Source organism: Hippoglossus stenolepis, chromosome 4 (assembly GCF_022539355.2).
Source record: "Hippoglossus stenolepis isolate QCI-W04-F060 chromosome 4, HSTE1.2, whole genome shotgun sequence".
NCBI lineage: Eukaryota > Metazoa > Chordata > Actinopteri > Pleuronectiformes > Pleuronectidae > Hippoglossus > Hippoglossus stenolepis.
The window spans coordinates 10,458,260-10,482,511 of NC_061486.1; the positions used below are offsets into that span (position 1 = coordinate 10,458,260).

General features: G+C 43.6%; 1 protein-coding gene across 2 annotated transcripts; it reads right to left on the reverse strand.

The window, feature by feature from the left end:
* Positions 1–58: 58 nt before the first annotated feature.
* Positions 59–22,250, reverse strand: LOC118106320 (SH2B adapter protein 2). 2 transcript variants are annotated; one of them, XM_035154756.2, is made up of 10 exons: positions 22,020–22,250; positions 12,090–13,038; positions 6,966–7,067; positions 6,613–6,704; positions 6,184–6,284; positions 5,924–6,085; positions 5,606–5,808; positions 4,479–4,653; positions 3,980–4,025; positions 2,927–3,028 (listed from the first exon to the last, which is right to left on the reverse strand). In XM_035154756.2, exons 2-9 carry the CDS (start codon positions 13,005–13,007, stop codon positions 4,015–4,017), a joined length of 1,764 nt encoding a protein of 587 aa, XP_035010647.1. In that variant the 5' UTR covers positions 13,008–13,038; positions 22,020–22,250; the 3' UTR covers positions 2,927–3,028; positions 3,980–4,014. The 2 variants fall into 2 exon arrangements, with proteins under 2 accessions (XP_035010646.1, XP_035010647.1); XM_035154755.2 differs by lacking the exon at positions 3,980–4,025 and having other exon boundaries at positions 59–3,028.
* Positions 22,251–24,252: the final 2,002 nt, after the last annotated feature.

A 24,252-nucleotide genomic window follows, 5' to 3' on the forward strand; every position in this document is an offset into this window, starting at 1 on the left:
TCAGCCTGAATCCTCAGACTGGGACAGTAACAAGTGAATAACTACAGAAAACATGACATTGTTTGTTCATATTTTATTCACAGAAATATAAAGTAGTATGTCAAGTACATCACTTTGTACAAAATTGCACAGACTCTTCAAAACTCACTCAGACAACAGAAAAATTCAGCTTTAAGAAGTGTTAAGAAAATAAAAGGGAGACGTGAGCCAATCTGTGATATGTGAGATGGACTGTTTTGCGACAGACGGGTTTCACTGAGGATGTTTCGTCAAGAAGAATCAATCAACTCTACATAAATAAGACTCGATAGGAAAAAATGTCATTTACAACAGCCGAGGAATAAATATGTTTCAAAAATAGGATTCAAATTGGCACATGAACTGCTTTGTCTGCTCCACTCAATCAAAATTTCACCTTGGAAGCTAAATGGCCATGCTTGACGAGACAGACGCCGAGTCTTGATATGTTTGTTCCGACTGAACTAAAGTGTTGCATATGTTTGAAATACTGTAGCTGCTTGCAGTGATTTGAAAGGAGTCACTTGTTGTCCTGTTGAGAGATGAATGATCGATAGCTTTCTAATATCTGTACGGCAAACATTAACTTAGTGCTAACAGCTAGCTAATATAGCTTAGCACCATGCCTGGAAATGGGGACACTAGCTAGCACGGCTCTGTCCAAAAGTAAGAAACTCTACCTAACAGCACCTCTAAGGTTCAATTACTAACACGTTACTTATTGTTTTTAATGAGTTCAAATGTAAGTGTAAAAACTGCAAATCAACATTTTACGAGGATATATGCCATTCTATTGACAGACGTGGTGATTATTTTTGCACTTTGACTTTTATACGGAATAAACAAATTAAATACGTGTTAATTAGCTATTGCTTTAGAGTCAGCTAATCTAGCTTAGCTAAATGGAGAAACCAGCTAGCCTGGAACATCCAAAATACCTAAATCTAGGCCGACCTATTGCCCACATTCTGGCTTGTTTGTTTCATTTGCACAAACAATTTAAATACAAGTTATCATTTTACAATAGGATATACGCTGGAATATTTCTTGGAACAGGTAATAGCTTGAAATCTTCACTGGCCGCCTGGCAAATGGTCGTGACCTCGAAGTCGGGCACGTGACCACCACAAAACGGTGATGGTCATTTTGTGTAATGTGATTTGGTTTTACACGAACTAAACAAATGAAATACAGGTTGTTAAGCCAGCTCGCGAGGTGGTGGTGGTCAATGGATTTTGTTAGACAGTGCTAGGCAAGCTGTGCCCATACCCCTGTTTCCAATCTTTATGTTACGCACAACTACATATTTGTGACAGACATGAGAGTGATGTAATGTATCTACGTACATTTTTCTATTCAAGCATGGCCATCTAGTACTGTTAATCTGACCAACTGTACTGTTCCAGTTCAGCCACACGTTCACCTGCAGGCTTCACAAACAGTGCACAATACTGTCACCTTCCTAACAAACACGTCTCAAGTCCCCCCCTCTGCTGGATTTGGTATAATAATATCTCCAAGGCATTACTTCAAAGTGAGCTCCTACATTAACAGCATCTCTAATCTACAGGTTATCGATATGATGAGCTTGAATACAGAACCAGCATCAGACAGAGGGACCCTGAAAACCATGTTTTGGAAACACTACTGTAGCACACCGATCATTGAAAAACATTTGGACTCCACACACACTCATAGAAATAACCCAGTATGACACCCCGCCATATTCGTACGGACTGAACTTGTATTAGACGCTTTGAAACTGATTTGTAACTCAAAATATGACCACCTGCGTGTATGTTGCAGCTACCAACATAACTGTGAGAACGAATCCCCTTTCAGTATGCAGAGATATGTGTGATCGGTGTGTTTTAAGCAGAAACCGATGAGTAAAATAATCGCCTGCGTTTAATTCATGGGCCGTTGTGAATATTTGTCAACATCCTCCGCTTCATCACTATAGGCAACAATCCGTTCAAGTCCAAGGGAACTGTCAGGCACTAAGACCCTTTAGGCTGTACACGTTTCAGTAAAACATCCCAGAGCTAACACTAACACACCCATGATTGCTGCACTGATGTTAGTGTAGAGCAGAGACTTTGTAGGGAAACCCCACGGGGACAGTGAGGATATCCGGGACAGACTCGAAGCAGCTTTACAAACATCAATTGGATGCTCTCGGGAGCTCTGAAGGGAGGGACTATCTCTTCAGGGTCATTTCAATCTCTCAGTCCTTCAGCGGAGTGGTGACACGGGCTCTGCTCCCAGGGAAGTGTGGGCGAGAGTGAACAGGAAGTGGTTAGAAGAGGTGAATCAAAGCAACACGACCCCACTAGATGACTTCCTCTTGCTTTCTCCGCCTGTGTTTATCTTCGCCATTGCATTTCCTACATCTAAACCTCTCTGTTCTGCCTGTAGCCCTCTATACATCTGTGTACTCCCGTCCCTTGACAAGTAAATTTGAAAGAGCCTGAGGGATTTATCAGCATAGACACGTGGGTGTGCCATTATCTAGTCCCCTATCTCAGATCAGAGAAACAGGAAATTGCCTTGAAACAAACAAAACAACGGATGATCCTGTGATTTGGATCATTTTCAACATCCCATGTCACCTCCGACTTTCTGCACATCATCCAGTCCAGAAAATACATGACTGAACCCAGCCCTGGGTGGCTTTAGTAGAAAGAATACTGGTTCTCCACAGCTCGGGCCCTGCGGGTCCCATCAGCGTCATGGTAGTCCTCGGATGCCCCAGTAGAGGCCTCCAGCAGACGCTCAGAGCTGGTGCTCCGGCTCTGTAACCCTCCTCCCACTCCTCCTCCAGTACCTGGGTCGCTGCGGGAGAGGGAGGGAAGGGTGGTGGGCGATGAGGAGGTGCTCGATGAGAGCGGGGTGTCAGGGGGAGGCCCCGCAGGCGCTGTCATCCCGGGGGGGTGGAGGGCTGGCTGGGCCGAATCTGTCCGGCAGCCTGTATCCCTGGGTGGGGTTGGGACTGGAGGCACAGTCACATCTTTAGCATGTCATGGGAGAAGAAGAAATAGATAGTTTAAATACACAGACTGAATGATATAGAATTATCTGTTTAGCTGATGATTGTTTTGTTTAGTTTTTTCTACTTGCGAGCTGTGATCAAAAAGCTCCTTCACAGAGCAGCATGTAAACACAGGCAGTGTGGGCCTCCTTTATTATCCTTTCTCTTGGTGGGCAATAACACCGACAACACTGGTGCCAAAGACACGCCTGACCAGTGTATCAATAAAGCCTTTTAAACGCCCTGAATCAAACCCTTACTCTATGTGCGTGGGAGTTAGTGCATGTGTCTGTGTAGGTCCAGCATTTGGGAAAAACAGAGGGCCTCTTTGTGACCACCAGGGTGGGTTGGGGCCGGAGTCTCGGCCTGCATGCAAAACTCCTGCGGTATAATCGCCCCCTCACTCTCCTGTACAGGAGGGCATTCATTTCATGCCAGAGAGCGGAGGGCAGGAGCAGTGTTGGTGTGTTGGTGTGTGTGTGTGTGTGTGTGTATGTGTGTGTGTGTGTGTGTGTGTATGTGTGTGTGTGTGTGTGTGTGTGTGGGTAGGGGGTTCACTGAGTTGTAGAACTGCTTCCTCCATCTGTACGGACAAACCTCTGCTATCATCAACGTGTCTAACTTTCTGGTAGTTTAATCTCACTTCATTATTCTATGACCCGAGAAAACGACCATCAAACTCTTCCCAATCTCTGCAAGTCAAAAATATGAACTGAGGCGTTTACAAGATACTAGCAAATGCTACAACTCAGTGAAAAAATGCACATAAAACTTTTAAAACATATGTTAAGGTATTGGTCAGACCAAACCAAGCAAGCCAGCAAAAACTGTATGGCGTATGGTCCATTTCTCAGTCAAATAATTTTCCCATCACTTGTTTGTTGTATTCATATCAAAACTAAATTTAATTTCTTGTAAATAATCTTATACCTTCAAATTTAAATAAGGAATAGTCCGAAGCTTCTCTACTGGACTTCTAATAGCAGAAAAGACACAAACATAGGTTACTTAAAACATTATCAATCAACATTATCCATTCCAATGTTCCAGTAAGACATGATAATGTGACAGCGATAACAGAAGCAGCTAAATGGAATTCAGCCATCATTCATTTTATCATTGTGTGGTTGACTAACATCCTCCTCACTCTCCAGTCAGTTTTCTTGTACCTGTTGGAGTCAGGACAACTCACAGGTTTGATTTTCTTATTAATACATTAATACATGGACTTTGGTGACCTCAGTTAATTTCCTGCACAGCTCCACCAAACACAACCCAGGTTTCCAGGACCCTTCACTTAGTCCAAATGGTTTGACCTCTCCAGCACTGATTAAGCATCTTTTAAGGATGTGAGAAAGTGCTGAGCAGAATCGATGACTTTGAGTTTATATGTGATGTCTGAGTAATTTGAAGTTTGTCCGTTGTGTACCTGTGGTGGAGCTTCGCTGCACCTGCACATAGGAGCGTAATGTGATGTCAGCCGAGCCCCCAGACTCAAGGGGGATTGGGTGGGCGTGGAAGTGTCTCAACATGTCCGACACAGTGTGGAACCACAGGTGGTGGACGTGGCACTGCCCGTTCTCATTCACCGACAAGCGCAAATGCTGTGAAAGTGTTGGAAAAAGAGGGAGCAGGGAAAGAAAGAGAGCAGAAAAAACAAAAAGGAAAGAGGATTTCAGTGTGAGACACAATTACGATCTGAAACAGACAGGCCGAGTCAGAGGTCGGGACATTAACTGACAGGCGTCTCGCTGTGGGAGCAGAGAAACAGAAATGCCAAGGGTGACACTGGAGGAAGAGGCGGCAGCTGACACTTCCTCAACACTACCGGCTGGCAGGATGTGATGTGCAGGGATCACGTTACATAAGAGAACACAAAACATTGACATTACGGCATCGTTTCCAGACCCTGGGCAACTTGGTCAGCGCTGTGAGCTGCAGCGGCCGCATCCCAAATGTCAAGAGAACAAGCCTGAGGGAAATTCACACGGCTGCAGAGCCAGACTGCAGCTGGGAGCAAGCGTTTGATATTTTATAAACCATATCAAATATTAAATTATTATTAAATTCATCATGTCACCTTAAAATCACATTTAACATGCAACTTTAATACACCGTACAATATTAATATTTTTTATATAATTTTTCATACTTACATCAGTGACTTTACTGCTACTGTAAGGTCAACTCAACTTGTGTTTACTTGTATTTCATTTTTTATTTTATCTACTTTATTTTATACTTTGTTTGTTTATTTCTGTATTTTGTATTATATTGTGACTTTTTTATTTTTTTTATTGTATAGCCTCCTCTGTAAATCTTTGTAACAGGCACAATCTGATTTGAGGATGATACATTTTATAATTTTAAATGATGATAAAGTTTGTGAATCTTGAATCAAATTTTTTATTATATTAACAAAAAAATATCAATTGAAGAAATAATATCAAACATATATTAGTTGCACCACTGATGTGCATATATATATACAAGAGACTAACATCCCTCTTTCTCTGAGTTAATTTACACTTAATGTTGTGACTCTAATCGACTGACCTTGGCTTTGCCCTGGAAGTTGAAGGTGAGGACGTATTCGCCCGGCCGTGTCTCGCTCTGACGAATCACAAAGAGCCCGTGGCTCCTGGCCCCGCCTGCAAGCACCAGCTGGGCTGCACGCACGCGAGACAACGTACCGTGGAACCATGGGTAACCTGCCAGGCTGGCATCGCCATCCGAGTCTTTTGCACCTTCACTGCAACCTGAGCAGAGTCACACACATAAATTCACGTTTTGTGTTTATTTTCATGTATGTGTGTATTCAGCTGGTTGGAGATTGATAACCTAGAGAGAAAAATCCTATGTCTCTGTTATTACCTGCAGAAGAGTTGCAGGCCTGGGCCTCAGGAGACTGGAGGAAGCGCTCTAAAGGCATGTGGGATGGGTGCTGGGTGAAGGGGGGTTCCCTGCAGCGGACTGAGGGGGCGCTGTAGTGCTCTGCTGCTGTAGGGCACGACCTCTCTGGAGCACGATACACCCCTAAATATGTTTTTTATGTATTAACATGTTTGTTTGAATCAAAATATTTGACTTTGTCCTTCTTAGGGGACAGTGTGTGCTGCTCGGTCTGTGCTCACCCTCAGACAGCAGCTCACAGCTGCAGGAGGCCACCATGGAGCAGTCTTTGGAGGCCTGACCATGAGGACACGACGCCAGCTCGATGTCATCGCCGCTGTCCCTGTACACAAGCAGGAGGCTCAGGAGAACCGCAAGAACGTAACACACAACTCGACATACATCCTCGTCCTACAAACACAGACTCAAATAATCCGTCTGTTTACATCCTGGGCTGCACCGACTGACGTCCACTGACCCAGGAGACTGTGGAGGAATGTCAGCGGTGCGAGCTCGCCCGTGTTTGTGCTCATGCTACCTGTCAGAAACTCCACTAATTTGATGATTAATGACTGTGTGTGTTACCCCTCCCTCCCTCCCTCCATCCCATCCACCCTATTCCCCCTTCTCTCCATCTTCAGCCAACAGCAAATATTTATCTGGTGGTTTACCCCGGGTCTGTGCAGTCCTGAATGTCAGCAACCCAGGAGTTCTTCTGCAGCGAGTCAATGGTTTCCAGGATGTACTCTCCCCCATTTTCCACCTGTGGAAGCAGCCAAACAGTGCGATCACACACTGAGCTCAGTTCAAACGACCACATCATGGCACAGAACAACACTAATCCAGTGTTAACTCAGCACGTACATGGGCTACTTCATTTTCCAGCAACCTGTTTTGTTGTTATAAAGCTGTCATCAACTTTTCAAGCTCTATTTTCTATGTTGTGAAAATGGGTTATTCCCATCATGCTATTCAACTCATGCAGGTGCAGCTGTGCAAAAGTAGCTGTTTGTGTTGTTTCTACCTTCAGAACAAAGGTGTTGTCCTTGTCAGGCATCTCCAGCGGCATGGTGGTCCTCACCTCCACGATGGCTGACAGAGGGATGCTCACTTTAGGCTTTGAGGACTAGAACCAAAGCAAACAGACACATAGAAGCTCAGATTAACAGTGTGAGGTTTTTACTTTGTGTGAACATTCAAATCTGTCATGTGTTGCATTTCCCGCAGGTTCCCCACTGGTCGGTTGAAACCCTCAGATAAATCCAGGCAAAAGGGATTTCTCCAAATTTGGTACAAACATTCAGTTGCAGTCACAGATGAACTGATTCGATTTTCATGGTCAAAGGTCAAGGTCACAGTAACCTCGCAAAATACGTTTTGCCTTGTGAACACATTATCTTAAGAATGCCTCAAGAGAGTCCTTTCAAATTTGACACAAATGTTCACATAGACCTGTGTCGAATGATTAGAATTAAGAGTTCAAAGGTCAAAGGTCAAGGTCACAGTAGCCTCCTGAACATGAAATGTCAAGTCTACCTTTAGGGATCTCCTTCAAATTTGACCAGTCGTCACTTGGACTCAAAGATGAACTGACTAGATTTCAGAGGTCAATGGTCAAAGGTCACAGTGACCTCATATTACTGTAAAGGAAATGTCTCAGGAACACCTGGAGGGGCTGAAACTGCTCTGGCTGGCGGAAGCATACAACCGCAGGCTGGTATTTCTAGTTCTCTATTATTATACTTGTTGTTTTGATCATTCCTACCCTACAGAACGTCACAAAAGCTAAATTAAACCCTTAAGGAAGCAACTGCACCTCGGAAACATTTTATTTTACTACAAAAATAACCCTACATAGTTTTATAAGTTAGTGGTTACAGGTTTAAATACTACCTCTCTTTATTTAGGACGTCTTTAGTGTGAAACACACCCAACTTCTCCTAAACCTCAAACTTCTTTACACAATCATAATTAAGGGGAAACGAGCAGTCGGAATTCTTGGCACATCCGTAGCAGAAATGAACGAAATCCTCCTGCCAATATTAAAAGACCAGAAGAGAGTTTAGCAAACATGGCACAACCTAAAAGAAACGACTCCACAGCTCCGTTTTTACGCAGCTTCTTATTGAGTGCTGCATTTCTCAGTGATTATTCCTGTTGACTGACTAACAAACATAAAACACGAAGAGTTTACAAGACGGTAAACACGGTAAACAGCCTGGCCTCAGTTTGCCCTCTGCAGAGAGTTGGATCTCAGATGATAATCTTAACAGACCCAGAGAGTGTGTTTGAGGCTGTGTGTGTGTGTGTGTGTGTGTGTGTGTGTGTGTGTGTGTGTGTGTGTGTGTGTGTGTGTGTGTGTGTGTGTGTGTGTGTGTGTGTGTGTGTGTGTGTGTGTGTGTGGCTGCACAAATTTATTTCTATGTGTCAGGGGAGACGGAGTGAGAAGGAGGCTGACTGATGGTCTGGCAGAGGCTTATCAGCTGATCTGTCTGGAGTAACACGCTTCTCATCTTGATCTGTGCTGCTGGCTGCCGTCCACACCCACAATGCTTTTCTCAGGATCAGATGTCACAAGCCACTTCCTGTATTAAAGCATTGGGCCGTTTCCTGTACCTCTCTAATTTTGGAAGCACAAACCCAATGTCAGCATTTAGTCGGTAGACACCAGTATGAACCAGTGCACATGACACAGTGTCTACATATATATATTATTACATAGAAACGTATATAATAAATAATTTTGTAGAAAATTCAACCTTTAGACCTTCACTATTAAACGTCAATCTTTCTAAAGGGTTACTTCACTCGAAAAACCAAAATGATATGTGCTTACAAATCACTAATGGCATCTATCTATCTATCTGGTTGCCTCTGAACACACTGAGCAACATTCATATTCACAAAGTCAGGTTTGTGTCCACTTGATAAATGCATCATGGGAGAGTACAAGTGTGAATGTGGATGGACAGTGAAGAGGACATGCAGCAAAGGGCCGGGTTGGAATTGAACCTGTGGCTGCAGCAGGTCTCAAACCTCATTCCATGAAGTTCATTATACACTCTCTCTGTAGCCTTTTTATGTCCATCGACTCCCGGTGGAAATGTTTGGCTCATCAGCCGCTAAATGCTCCTCTGTGTTCACCTGCTCCTTGCTAACTTTGTCCATCTCCAGTTTGGTGCTGGACCGGTTGTGTCAAATAAGCTTTTAGAGTTTGTTTTGGGCTTTTTTATTTTTTTTCGTTGGTGAAAACAGCTGCGTACTGCGTCTGGAAACTATGCTGATGAGCGCTGTGAGACTGAACCATAACAGTGAAGGTTTGAGGCCTAAAAGCTCCACTGTGAGTTAAATGATGAGGTGAGGGGAACGGAACAATCGGGTGATAACCCACTATAAGTGACCCAAACATACATTATCATTATTATAATCTACTGTTGATATCAACATAAAGATTAGTACATTAGTGCATTTAATGCAAACAAACTGGAAAACTGAGAGAAAAATATCTCCATGCTTCTGCAGTTAAAACCCAAACTATCTAGATACCACAAGAGATACCAGCAAGAAAATAGGACTTTTTCAGATTTGAGGAAATCCACCCTTTAAAACGGTTCCATTTTAGAACATAGGACAAGACGGAGAATATCCCTTGTATGTTAAAGTTAAAGTCAAGTTAAAGACCAGTCAGTTTTTCTTGGATTCTTTTCTCAGCTGGTTTAATGATGGAACTGAAAACCCAAACAGGCCCCCTATGAAATCACATTTAAATTCACTAGACCTGGATTTTTATTTGCACACACTCATAAATATCAGTCCACTTATTTTTTCAGGGAATAATTTCCACTGACTGCAGAACCAATTTTAAAAACATGGTGGAGGTGTTGGCCAAGAAAGAATCCATTAACATTTGGTGTGGATCCAGGAACTTTAATCACCTTCTTTAACATTGCAAGATCGACATTTTGGGGAATTTTTCAAGAGATAATGCAGAGATCTGGATAATGATTATTCTACTTGATATATTTTTTACTTGAGTTTAAACTGTGTGATGTTATCTTAGGATCAGAGATAATTCCTCTGATGTTTTCCTTCTACGTTACGGTGGCTGGTGTTGTCCACAGAGCGGGTCGTCTCGGGGCCTGCTGCTGTGTCATGATGCAGGAAGCTAGCACGCCGCAGTGTGTTGCCTCCGCCACCCTGAGCAGCCGGCAGATTGATAACCCTGACAGGGACGGAGCCAGAACCAGGCAGCCAGGAGCGGGCTGGAGTGAGATTTTATGAGTGCGTTTATCGCTCCGACACTGTTGACTCTGTACTATTATGATTTGTAAGAGCTGAATAGGATGGCAGTGATAAAACATCTGGGAACGTGTCTGCAGGCCAGGCCTGTGGAGATGTGTGCGTTTAATTAATGTGCCGTCGAGGCTGTGGCTGTTTCTCTGAAGCCTCTCCTCATCGCCGCCCAGTCCATAGCTGCTAATCATTTCCCCATGTGTAGAACATAACAGATGAAACTGCTGAAGCACAATCATTACATTTCATTTTAGATGTTCCCCTTGTGGCTCTAACTGAGTTTGGCAGTTTCTGAGTGACTCACAAAACTATTTCGGTTCCTGTTTTCATTTTGTCGTCGCGGCCAGTTTACCGGAGACAAAAAAAACAATCAATACTTATTTCTTTCTTTCCGCACGAAAGGGAAACTTTGTGATCCCTTACTCTCAGAGAAATCAATGGAAAATCCTCTCTCTCTCTCTCTCTCTCTCTCTCTCTCTCTCTCTCTCTCTCTCTCCCTCACACAATCTCCGGTTTTCTCAACCAGCTCCCTCCCCCCCACCTCCCCCTGCTCCCACGTCTGCCTCCCACTTGTCCTTACCCCTCTCCCCCCTCCATTCTCACATTCCCACCAGCCACGATCAAAGCCCGGTGGCAGATTTACACACACTCAGCTGCACAGGCTCGTGGCCTTCTTAAGGTCAGGGGCAATGATCTGGAAATCCCATACAGAAAAATGTGAGGTGTGCACGCATGCACGTGAGTGTGTGTGAGTGTGTGTGTGGTTCAACTAAAGGTTGTGTCACTCAGGGTCAGAGAGACTGGATTAACAGGCCGATCCATATCTGGGATCCATGTTGGGAAGCAACTAATGATTATTTCCATTATTGATTCAGGTGCCAATTCTTGTTTCAACTCTAATCTAATCTTGTCCTGCTCAACAGGAAATGTGCTCGGCCTCCTGCTTTTTAAACAGCGGCTGCACAAAATGACCTCCTCACTTAACCTAGAAGAAGAAGACGTCACTGTCCAACAACATGGTAACTGGAGGGACTGCGATCATTCAGTGCTTTTCTCATCTTATCGACCACTCAGAGAGCTTTACTGTACGAGTCATATTCACCCGTTCACACAGCACTTTTTCTACCACACAGCTGTCAGGGGCAATTTGGGGGTTCAGTGTCAATTTGGCATCCAGATCGAACCACTAACCTTCTGGTGAGCGGACGACCGGCTCTTCTTCCTGAGCCTCAGCCACCCAAAGATTACAGGACCATACTTAGATGAAAACATGGACATTAAATAAAGGATGTATGGACTACATGTTTTCTATAAGAATCGTGAACATTTGGGGGAATGTGTTAATTAGGTTTAGGTAATTAGGTACAGTTTTTGTTGTTTTTTGAAGGGCTGTGAGATCTAATGTTTGATTCATGGAAAAAACTTGTAAGGATTTTGACAGAGATAAAAAAAATAATAATTTGCAAAATATGGTGAAAGGTAAAAAGCGTACGTAAAAAAAACTGCCTAAAACTCAAAGATATTTACTTTACAGGGATATGAAATAGAGAAAAGCAGCAACATTTCTGTTGATCAGCCAATCTACAGATGAAATCTTTAGTCGATTAACTGATTGATTATTATTATTGACAACTGGAATTGAAAACCTCAAGTTTTGTTAGAACCAAATGTTAATTTTCACTACCTTTTATTTCAGAAATGTATTAAAAAAGAAGATAATCAACTGACAGATAATTAAAATATTTGTTAGGTGCATGTCATTGCCGCAGTGTATTCACTTATTCATTCATTCATTCATTCATTCATTGTGTTCCTCAGCCCATCTGCTCCTCCATGTCTGTGTGTGTTTGTGTACCTTGGGTGGCACGTAGAACTCCAGCAGGAACCTCTCCCCTCCTTCCTCCCTCTTCGTCTTCCTCAGCAGGAGGCGACACTTCTGCCACTGTGCGGCGCCCATACAGTTTGTGTCATCAGCCACCATGTACCTCAGCACCCCCTCCCTCTGGATTTCCAGCATCTCGGCCTTGTGGCCCTGGGAACCCCTGGGAAGCCGCAGCTTCTGGGACCACCTCTCTCCCCCTGCAGCCTCCCCACCTCCTCCTCCTGCACCTCCACCTCCACCGTTAGCTTTCCTGGCTCCAGAGGGAGCGTCGGGTTCTGGGGAGGCCCGTCGGTGCCACATCTCCTTCACCCCATCCACCACACACAGGCTCATGTTCCTCAGGGAGAAGCCCTTCTTGAAGCGAGCCTTTGGGTGATTGACTGAAACGTCCTCTGAGCTGCGAGACTGTCCCAGAGCAGACACCTTGTGGGCCGGCTGGGGGCCTCGAGGGGTGCCACTGCCTCCCCCATCTATCCCTCCCCCTCCGCTGTCCATACTGTCCAGGGATTCACTTGAAGCCCCAGCGTCCTTACGTCTCTGGTAGAGGTCGTGACCGTAGGATAATGGGCAGCCCTGGATTCCCAGGAAAGGAACAATGCTGTACTTGGGTGCCGCGTTGGAGCCGTCCTCTCCTGGCGAGGACGCCTGGTTCTCCCGGGCCTGGGTCACAGCAGCAGAGAAGCACTCCAGAAAGTGTTGGGCAAAGTGCTGTGAGAAGCTCGCATCTGCGCCGGGCGAGTCGTAGCACGGGTTCTCCAACAAGAAGCGCTGGAACTTGTCAGCGAAGTCTGCAGCAGAGGCTCGAGCATGGAGCTCACAGAACTCTCGCCAGTCAGGCAGTGGGCACGAGGAGGAGAGCTCCGGGCTACCGGGCACCACCGCTCCGTTCATCACTGGGCCATGCCAACCCACCGAGGAGAGGCTGGGGAGGAGGAAGAGGAGAGAAGTGTTAGTACAGAGTGTAACTACCTGCTGTAGACTCACAACAGCTGCAACTGCATATGTGATGGTGCAAATAAGAAAATCTAAAAGAATGAAACAGACTTTGAACAAGCTTGTGTCTGATATTTATATCATGGAGAAAAAGCAGCACAGTGGTACTCTGGCTTCCTCCCACAGTTCACAGACATGCAGATTGGGGTTAGTATAACTGGAAACTCTAAATTGACCATCGGTGTGAATGTGAGTGTGAATGTTTTTTTCTCTCTGTCTGTCGGCCCTTTGATACGCTGGATGTACCGAGCCTCTTGCCCAAATATGGCTGGAACTGGCGCCATCTCTCCAAGACCCCTATAGAATAAGCAGTATAGATAATGAATGGATGGATATCATGAAGAAAAATTAAGTCTTTGTATGTGTTTATCAGTAAAATTAAGTACAAATTTTATGTCAAAATTATTTGGTTTCGCCTTACAATTTCCCCCAATCTTCTCTCTTCCAACACCATATCCAGGTCTAAGTCGCCCTACCCCAATAAAAATGTCACCAAAAGTAACATGTTCTTAATTATTTAGATTTTGTTTTAAACTTTTCCCAACACAGGTATAGTGTCACGTAGGTATCAATCCTTTGAAAACCAATTATCTCCAAACCTGTTAATCAGGTACAAAATCGGATTAGTTTCTGACAACCTCTGATTAAAGATTATATGACGTATCTGTCAGATGAGATTAACAGCATCTTTTAATTCAAACATAAATGTATTATATGTCTCCTCTTTGTGTCCCGTACAGTATTTCTTTAAGACCACAGTCGCTCTTTGTCCACTCATCCTTTCATCCCCCTCTTCCTCGACATGTGTGTGTGTTTGAATGAGTCACTCCTCAGCTCTGCCTCCCTCTCCGATGCCAAACCACATCACATCACTGATAAAACTCTTTGCACTCTGGTCTGCGGTGGGGCCCTGACACATAGAGCCATACCACTGTAGAGTAAGTATATCAACATCCAAGCACTTTTCCCCACGCTCCCATCTCTCTCTGCTTCAGCACATCACAAGACAGCATCAGTGAAAAGTGTCAAACACACGTTGGTTTGATTATTCATGTCTGTAAATCACACAGATAAAAAGATGTGACGTCTGTGTGGGGGTGTACTCACAACACGCGCTCAAATGTTTTTTAGAAAGTGTACTCTTTAACCAAAACACGCCAACATGCACATTTTATACATTTGCAGGGTGTCCTCCTGGAGTTTCTCCTGCAAACAGATTTATTGTCATTTCCCAGAATATCAGTTTGGGTTGTCTCTTCATAAAGGATTAGTGCAGGGAAAAAAAATATCTCCACCTGAATTAAGCCTCTCTCTCTCTCTCTCTCTCTCTCTCTCTCTCTCTCTCTCTCTCTCTCTCTCTCTCACAGATGTGGAACAAACAATATGCCAGATTAGAGAGTGGATATGATAAAGTGATTAGATGATCAGGGGAAGTTCACACAAGAGACAGCTCTTTGAAGGACGATCTCTAAGGTCATCTCTCTACCTCACACACACACACACACACACACACACACACAGAACTGTTGATGCTGAGAGCTGGTGACAGAATTTCAGAGGAACACTATAATGGATAGAGACACTATAAAGTAAAGGAAATGTGGGATTAGAGATTAATAATAAATCTGCATGTTACCTCATGTTATGAGATGGGAGTGATTTCATAACCTGTCATCAGGTGACGGATATGTGCTGCGGAGAAGGTTCTATACAACTTATAAATCATTAACTAAGAGTTCCTTATTAAGAAAGTTAATAAATGTATGAAACGAAAGGTAAAATCCCTTTCATTCATATCCATCACTTCATTCCCTAACCAAGATAAACTGCTAATCCCCATCATCATTTGTTACAATAATCGTGTGTGTGTGTGTGTGTGTGTGTGTGTGTGTGTGTGTGTGTGTGTGTGTGTGTGTGTGTGTGTCAATATCCATTCAGCTATTTAAAAACCTGCCCTGGGCCAACTTTCCACTTGTTCAGCAGAAGAACAACAGCAAGCAGTGAGGTGCATTTCTCAAACTCCTGCCCTTCCGCAAAGATGAGGATGTGCCTCTCTCAAGGATACTGAACGCCTCGCGCCCACACAGACAGACAGACAGACAGACAGACAGACAGACAGACAGACAGACACACACACACACACACACACACACACACACACACACACACACACACACACACACACACACACACACACACACACGTCCACTCACCGAGTCAGCATGAAACTCAAGCCACGAGACGCTGGAGGAAGTGGACAGCATTAGGATATTCTGGGGCTCAGCAGACGGAAGCAGACGACATATTGCGCAGCATGCAGGGGTAGAAACCGAAAATGATTGGCAGAGAGAGAGAGAGAAAGCTAAACGTGTGTGTCGCTGCTGCACCGCACGTCCGACAGGAGTCACACAGCGTCACATGCACTGATTGAAAATTAAATCTAGGTCAATTGGAAACGAGAAAATCAACATCAACAACAACATGATGATGAGTTCACAACCACAGGGACAATGATCAAATCTCTGATCATACTATATGGAAAAATTGTGGAACCTCAAGATGACGTTGTATGTAAGCGATGCTAAGCTACAGTTAGCCTGCCATACCAGCACTAGCAACCAGGGGGCAGATCTCAGAAACATGCTACATGAGAATGTTATGATGTCCAGAACCACGTGTTTATGTTGAAATACACATTTGTTGATTACTTGTGGTCATAATGCACAAACAAGATCAATTTAAAATGATTTAAAACTGTGTGTTTTAGAAGTTTAAACAATATCTAAAAATAACGTTTGATTATGTTATTTTTTGACATTATTTTGAGAGAGCTAATTAAACTAGCTTAACGTCAACCAGCTGAAATAGCAAAATGGTGTTTTTGACATCAATGCATCACATCTAATAATATCATGTGTAAAATAAATCGGGAAAAGATTACTTTTTATACAGATTTTTTTTGGCCCTTGGTGGCAGCAAAAAACAGTTACATATTTTCACCTTTTTAAGACAATACAGTAAACTTGTAAGAGAACAGATTCTTATTTGCATGCTCAGCAGATATGAAGCAATATTACCATTGATTGAACTTCCTGATGAAATATTCCTTCTCTTTTATCTCTGTTTTTGGTCTCCACCTACTCCCGAGGGAAATGTCTGGCTCCTCAGCGGCTAATCGCTCCACTTTGTTTTCTGGCTATAGTTGCTAAATGTGTCTGTGAGCTGTTTGTGATCAGTGTTTTTTTTTAGAGCTCACTGAAAACAGCTGCCTGCTGTGAACCAAAAGCAAAACAATGAACTGTAAGTCACGATGAAGTTTCAGTTTCATCACTTCACGTGACCCTTGTCACACAATGTTTTCTATATATTCATAAAAAAATATTACAGGTGCTTTAAGTACATTTCACTCTTAATATTTATGTGCTTCTTACTTTAAGTAGTAGTAGAGGGGGTCATGTTTTTGCTCTGAGGACCGGCTGCTGAAACAATCAGTGAGTGTGTGGAGGTGGAGGAGACCAGGGGAGCGTAAAGAAAGCGAGAGGATGAATGAGCAGAGACACCATCACACCCCCCACCTCCCCTCAGTTCTTTTGCTCCAGGTCCAACGAGGGGAGTTGTGGGGAATCTACACTGTTAACCTCCATCCCTTAAGGCCTCAATAACGCCTTCCTCCTTCCTGTACCTCTTCCCCGTCTGTTGTAGAAATCTACCACCGCCGTGCCCCCTCTTCCTCCCACTTCTTTATCCCGGGGAGCGCGGCTGATATCTCTTTCAGATGGTTGGGAGTTGTGTCTGTAACAGTAAACTGACTGGGGAGGACAGGAAAGAGACATTACTGCTCGGGGAGAAGCAATCAGCTGCAGCCTGCAAAACACATCGTACATGATCCGCCCGCCTGGTGTAGCGTGTAGGGCCCTCACAGGACTGAAGTGTGCAGAGCCAGGAATCACATACAGTATGCCTGATTGATACTGTGTGTTGTTGGTAGTAGCTACTGAGGAAAGGACATCCTGGCCAAGAACGCCGGATGTGCAAAGATTTGTGTTTTTAAAGCTGTGTGTACACATACCTCTGTGAGATAAACACTGTACATGTTGTTTAAAAGACTCCTATATCGTCAGACACACACGTTGCTCTTTGCCGTTGCAGTTTCATGCCAGAAGCACGCTCTCTGTGATTGGCTGATGTGGATGATTGGTGATGTTGTGCTCCCACCCCAGGGAGTTTGGGCCCAGCCATGTTTACTAAGATTAGCCTGCTCCACAGCACAGCACACAGCTGGCAGCACACCCAGTACAGTACAGCAGAGAACACACACAAATACACAACTCTACCTGAATCCATGGATTATGTGTCGTTATTAAAGATTTAAATCAGGCATACATGCCCCGCCCCTCCACGAAGTTGAATGGATATCGGTTCAGGAGTTTTTGTATAATCCTGGTAACTGACAAACAAACGGTTATGAAAACATAACCTCCAATATTTGTGTTTTACTTTGGGTACAGTAACTGTAAGAGAGTAAATACTGACGCTAGTTGAACTGGCTATACTGAAACCAAGCAGAGAATCAGGCGATGCAGAAATCCACATGAACACCATGTCTGTTTAGTTTTGCTGCTCCACTGCAGGAGGACAGAAACAACAGCCGACAGACACACAGGAGGGGAACTGACTCACCTGGAGAAGTCAGAAGTTATCAGAGTAGACATCCAGGTGTGTGTGTGTGTGTGTGTGTGTGTGTGTGTGTGTGTGTGTGTGTGTGTGTGTTTGCTCTTGCACAGCTATCTTTGTGAGGACCAGTGTGAGCCTACAAACTACGGAGTGAGGACCCTTTGGGAAAGTGAGGACATTTTGGCGGTCCCCACTTTGTGACCCCCATTTAATGGACGGTTTGGGGGTTAAGACTTGGCATTTAGTGTGGATGGTTAGGGTTAGGGTAAGGGGCTTGGGAATGCATTATGCCAATGAGTGTCCTCACTAGGATAGAAGTACAAACATGTATGTGTGTATGTGTGTGTGTGTGTGTGTGTGTGTGTGTGTGTGTGTGTGTGTGTGTGTGTGTGTGTGTGTGTGTGTGTGTGTGTGTGTGTGTGTGTGTGTGTGTGTGTGTGTCTGTGCAAGACGATGCCAACAAAGAAAGAATGAAACTACCGTATGTAAACCAAAGCTCAACATCTCAATTAAAAACAGGATGATGGTAGTGGAGGAAAAGCAAAGGAGATGTAGACACGAGATAATGATCCCAGGAGGGAGAGAGTGGAGATAGAGAGGTAGAAGTAGGAGAAAGAGCAGATATGTGGGGTCAGCAGTAACAGACCTCCACCCACGTCTGTCCACATTTTGTTTCATCCGTCCACTTCAGAGCCACCGATCAGTGACCTTTAACCGGGCTCTGATAACCTTGTCCCTGCCTAATGCGACTGAGCGGCGTCTGGAGAGTTTCGATCAGTCCCGCCAGTCTCAGACGTTATGGAAGTAACACAGTCCTGATCCAGACACTGATACACCCGGCGACATAAAGTTACCTGTGTGTTCAGACGCAGACGGATGGTAACCAGAGATAACGGGCCAGACGGTGAGAGGATGTCGAGGACAGACATTCCTCATCACCGCACTGTAACTGCACACAAACCAACCGAACAGCGCTCGCCAGCCACCGCGATGCTGCACGTAGCAACACCTCATCACACATATTAAACACATTCATTAGCATGTCCTCTACTAGCAGCTACACTGACTCTCTCTCTCTCTCTCTCCCTGGTGGACAGTGACAATGTGTGAGCGCAGGCATCCATATGGCAGCCAGTGATAAAGGACAGAGCGCGTGGGAGACACACATACCGCCACTGACTTCCATTTCCTGCCTCTCACCCACCAGGTCTAACTAATTTCACAGATGACCACAGGCCTCTCTCACAGAGACGAGTGTGTGTGTGTGTGTGTGTGTGTGTGTGTGTGTGTGTGTGTGTGTGTGTGTGTGTGTGTGTGTGTGTGTGTGTGTGTGTGTGTGTGTGTGTGTGTGTGTGTGTGTGTGTGTGTGTGTCTGTGAGCAGCGAGAGTGTTGCCCACTGGAATTGATGAGGTTTTAATTCAGCATCACAGAGTGAAACTACCTGTACTCAATCGGTATTTATGTTTGTGATTAACATAGATCAGCCAATCTAGTGAAATATGTATGACACAATTTCCAATAAAATACTTAATATAGATGTTCAGTCTATTATCACATAAGACAAAGAAAAAGAGTAAATCCTCACAAATGAAAATGAGCTAGACAATTTAAAATTTTTTTGGTTAATTTCAGCTCCAATTAAAAAAACTGTATTTGCATTAAGATTACAATCCACATTTAGAAAACTAAATTGAACCTAATGAAGAAATGTATATTAGTATTGTACTGAAAACAATATATTCTAAAAAAAAAAATTGTCCTGATGAAACTGAGAAACTGATCATATATTAAGATGGAATCAACATATTGATAATGAAATATTTTCATAGTAAATATCAATGCTGTATGAATGTAGGGATACTTCAAATCTTAAGGTCCAGTATATAAATTACTAATCAGTGGTACTGTGGGAAGTTGTGGGGGTCCACCATTAACAACAACTTACTACAAAAACGAGCCTTACATAGTATTACTAAGGCCGGATGATCATACTACTGCATTACTACATAATTAGCTGGATTGAATTATATTCCAGGGGGTCTGCAGGGTGTTTGTGTTACTCTGTCCACTCCACACACAACATATAGTCTATAGCCTGGGTAGTGTGTAAAATGTCTATTCCCTCTATTGCTATTGCATTAGTCAACAACTTGGATGAAGAATACCGGGAATAAATAGTATAAAATAAACTCCTGCCTTTAATTACATATAGAAAATCACAGCTCAAGAGATGTGACGTGGCCTCAGAGCAGTTTTATCAGAATATTGCAGTGATGTAAAGATCTACAGTGAATGATGTGTCACTGTGTGGTGGGGGTTCTTGTTATTCTGTCCACTCCCTGCTGTGTCTATCTACACACCGGCTGAAAAGCTTAACTTTTAGAGTAGGATTTAAGATTTAAGAGGGATGCGGCTTAACTATTACAACAAAACAACATCTTGATTAGGAGTATTATAAAACATAAGCTTTAGGAGAGGGAGGATAATAAGCCATTTCCTTTGATTACAGCAAAATAAAATCACAACATAGTGTCAGGGAGCCTCATGGGAGTTTTATCAGATCATTACAGTGATGTGAGCGTCTATATAAACACATCAGGAGTTACTTTGAAGACAATTCACCTCTCATTTAACGGTTCTAACTGACTATATAACACATTTTGCAGCGACGTATTGGATTTACACCATACTGTAGGGTGTTATTCTGTCCACCCTCTGTAGCCTCGCTTGTGTTGCATCACTGCACATTATGAGCACAGAGGAACTGAGAGAAACTGAACATTGAGTAAATATCACAAAGAAACCACTCCAGACCCGCTGTAGCCTTGTAGTATTATCAGAATATTATATAAAGGCCTTTATAACACATTAGGATTTGAACTTAGCCAACACCTCTCATCCAAGAGGCTTCTACAGCTCTAAATCTGAATATAACATATTTTGCAGCAACATATTGGATTACATTACACTGTAGGGTATTGTTGTTATTCTGTCTGTGCACGTAGCCTCGCTAGTGTAGCATCACTTGGCACACAAGCTCAGGTCGACTCGGAGAAACTGAACTTTTAGTGACTCTTTGCACCATTTGACTTTAAAAGGAATGCTGCAGAAACATAACAACAAAACAACAGTCCTTTTAGAAAATGACACTTAACCCAGTGCAGCCTCATGGGAGTATTATCAGAATATTACAGTGATGTCTTTATGACACGTTTTTGGATGACACTATACTGTGGGGTTTTCGTGTGATTCTGTCAAACCCCATGTGCTTCTAGTGGATTTCAGATGACCACATTATCATTGACATTATGAGCTGAGATCAAGTCTGAGAAACTGAACTTTTAGAGACAGAATTTTTGCATCTTAGTAAAATGTCACTTTAGGGATGCTGCATAAATATCACAAAACAACAGTCCTATTAGAATAGAATAGAATTGACACTAAATCCAGTGTAGCATCATGTGACTATTATCAGAATAAGACTGTATGTCCTGGTATAATGGGGCTTATTAAGCTTCATATTAACTGAGAGTAGCAAGTAGAAAAAGACACATGAGAGAAAGTCAATAACAGGCCTAGAACAGGCCTATCGGAGGCCGGTGAGCCTATTTAAAGCCAACAGTGGATCGTTGTGCAGGCTGCGTACTGGACTTCATGAATGGGAATCAGCAGCAGCAGCAGCTTCCTGCTGAATGGCTGCTGACAGATCCTGGTCCAGGGAGGAGGCGATGAATGGGAGCCTGCGTGCGCGGTCACGAGTCGGCACACTGGTTTTGGGTCAGTTGGAGCGGGCCTGCACGTCCCATCCCATCACATCCGGGCCCTGAGCCACCCTGACACTGACCAGACTTTACCCCCTCAAGGCTATTAAATGGATTATCAGAAAAGCCCCTTTACACCCATCCTCCATAACAAGCCCCCAGGAAGCCTCATCCACGGCCAAACACCTCAAAACGCACGGCTGCCATCAGCCGCACTTGTTCTCTAGCCCCAGTGAAAGCCGATCTTTACGCAGAGGCTGAGTGAGGGGATGAGGCGCGTGCACCAGCAGCCTCCTCTGCCCCCAAGCACCTGGAGGTTTGTTGTTGTTTTCCTCCACAAACCACGATGATGACGCGTCTCTGCTCACATCAGCAGCGCGTTTAAAGCATCTGCAGAACACACCTGATCCGGCGCGTCACTCCGGTCCAGGGCGCACTGAATCTGAAACAACACGCAGCAGCAGCAGCTCTCACCTCAATGCAGGACTGGCTCCATGACGCTGGTGTGTGTGTGTGCGTGCGTGTGTGTGAGGCTCTGCTGAGAGGATGTTCACTCCCCAGGATCACACATCATGCAGCTCCCTCTTCTTCATCTGATGCGTCCTCCTCCTCCTCCTCTCTGGTTTATGGGAGCAGCTCTGCCTCCATGTCTCAGCTATACGCACTGTGCTGCTGCTCTGTCTCCTGCTCTGTTCACAGACCACTGACAAGTCACACAGAGGACACATGAGACATCCGGCTCCAACCTTCAGAATAAAGCTCCAATGTGGTCTGCAGCTTGGTTTGGGAAGCCCAGAGTTCAGCAGAGGGAGTGACAAAGGGGCCACAAATGTCTTTGGTGGGTGTTGGTCATTTCAATGCAGATTCTGGTTACTCTGATAACTACTTTTCAGTTTGTAGCTTTTAATGGTAATTTTCCAATCATTTCATTGGAGGTTTCCTGAAAATAACAAATATGAGTTTCAGAGATTTTGCTGTCCCATGCAGATTTTTTTTATATTTATCCGATAATTCTGTTTATCTGCTGATTGCAAATTTCTTTGAAAATAAATGTACAACTACAGGCAATAGTAACTAAAGCCGTGAACAGTGGTGCTGCATCAGAATCGGATGTTACGTTGTTTCAATTTAACGTTGTTTATTGTTATATCTAAATGAAGTTGACTTTGAACCAAACGTCACAATCTATCTGACACACACAAACCATGAGGGTTTTCCAGCAGTCGACTGTCTGTCTACGTTCATCATGTCCTCATTCATTATTTTAATTAACAATGTGGTAATTTGTTATGAATTGCTCCCTGCACGGGTCAGATAGGAGGTTTTATTCTGTAAAGCTCCTTGTGTTCCTATGTTTGCATGAGAAGTGATATCTCAGGTCTAATTGATTGATTGACTATTTCCAATAATATGCTAATATATTAACCACTTTTGTTACTTTAAAGGCTTTTATTTTGAAGGCCGACTCACACACAGACATGGTGTGTGTCTCAGGCTGAATTGACCCCCGCTTCCTTCACTGGGGGTGAGTGTGTGTTTGTGTGTGGGGGTGTGTGTGTGTGTGTGTGACACTGATCTATTTAACAGCCACCATGACTGCCCTTAAAGGAGCCACGCCCTTTTATTGTTGCCATAACTCCCCACTGACACAATACAAGAGGCCCAGTGTGTGTGTGTGTGTGTGTGTGTGTGTGTGTGTGTGTGTGTGTGTGTGTGTGTGTGTGTGTGTGTGTGTGTTGATGAATGAATGAAAAAAAGAGGGCATTCAACCCACTTTCGTAGCGTGCACACACACAACCAGATACACAGTGACTTTGGAGATACACGCACTCACACACACACACACACACACACACACACACACACACAGAGTACAGACTGAATGGATAAGTGTAACTGTCCAGTGAACTGCTCACTGGGGGTTTTAGATCTGAGCAGCAGGAACATTCCCTCAAAGCTTGAAGCTATATGAGGATTAAACAAACTAATTTCTGCTTTGACACTGAACTGTCTTGAGCGATGAAGAGGTGACGTAACCATGACGTCATGGCGACATGTAGAAACCCTGTGCTCTTTCATCAGTGCTGCTTTGAAGACAAAAACAACACGAGATAATGACATGAAGAAAAGAAGATGGATGATGTGCACGTTGAGCTCCAGACACGACAGAAACACTCTCTGATGAGGCAACATTTGTAAAAGAGGACTTTAGCCTTTCTTAATAAATACTTTTCTTAAAAATAAATTTAATAACATTTAGGTTGCCAGGTTGTGGAAAATCATCTGGCATTACATTTTTTAATGGGGAGAATGAACTGATTGACTGAAACTGACAGAGAACATCTGGTCCAAAATTCGTTCAACTACAAATTCATATTTATAATGGTTATAATAATTGATCAACTGTCACTATATACTGACTCAACAGCTTAGATATGTAGAGGGAACAATACAGTTAATCAGAAATGGTTTTATCACAGGTTTAAGTTAAGTTTCCGTGTTTTCAGTAAATACAATATTCACAAATATATAATAATGCTATGTTGGTAAACCATCCAGAAGCACTCAAGCTTTTCCATTATCTAATAAGTCATCAAGTTTGAAGTTATAGACGATATAGAATGATGTTAATAGTCAGTAGTTTATAGCTGTAAATAATCCAGCCTTGTGTTTACATAGAATTTGTTATTACAACCCCACTTAGGTT

Excerpts from the sequence above, each read along its gene's own strand:
- LOC118106320 (XM_035154755.2), bottom strand. The coding sequence starts at position 13,007 with ATGAACGGAGCGGTGGTGCCCGGTAGCCCGGAGCTCTCCTCCTCGTGC. Across the intron at positions 6,705-6,965 it reads ACAACACCTTTGTTCTGAAG|GTGGAAAATGGGGGAGAGTA; the intron begins GTAGAAACAACA and ends CTGCTTCCACAG. Across the intron at positions 3,029-4,478 it reads GCAGCGAAGCTCCACCACAG|ATGTGACTGTGCCTCCAGTC; the intron begins GTACACAACGGA and ends GACATGCTAAAG.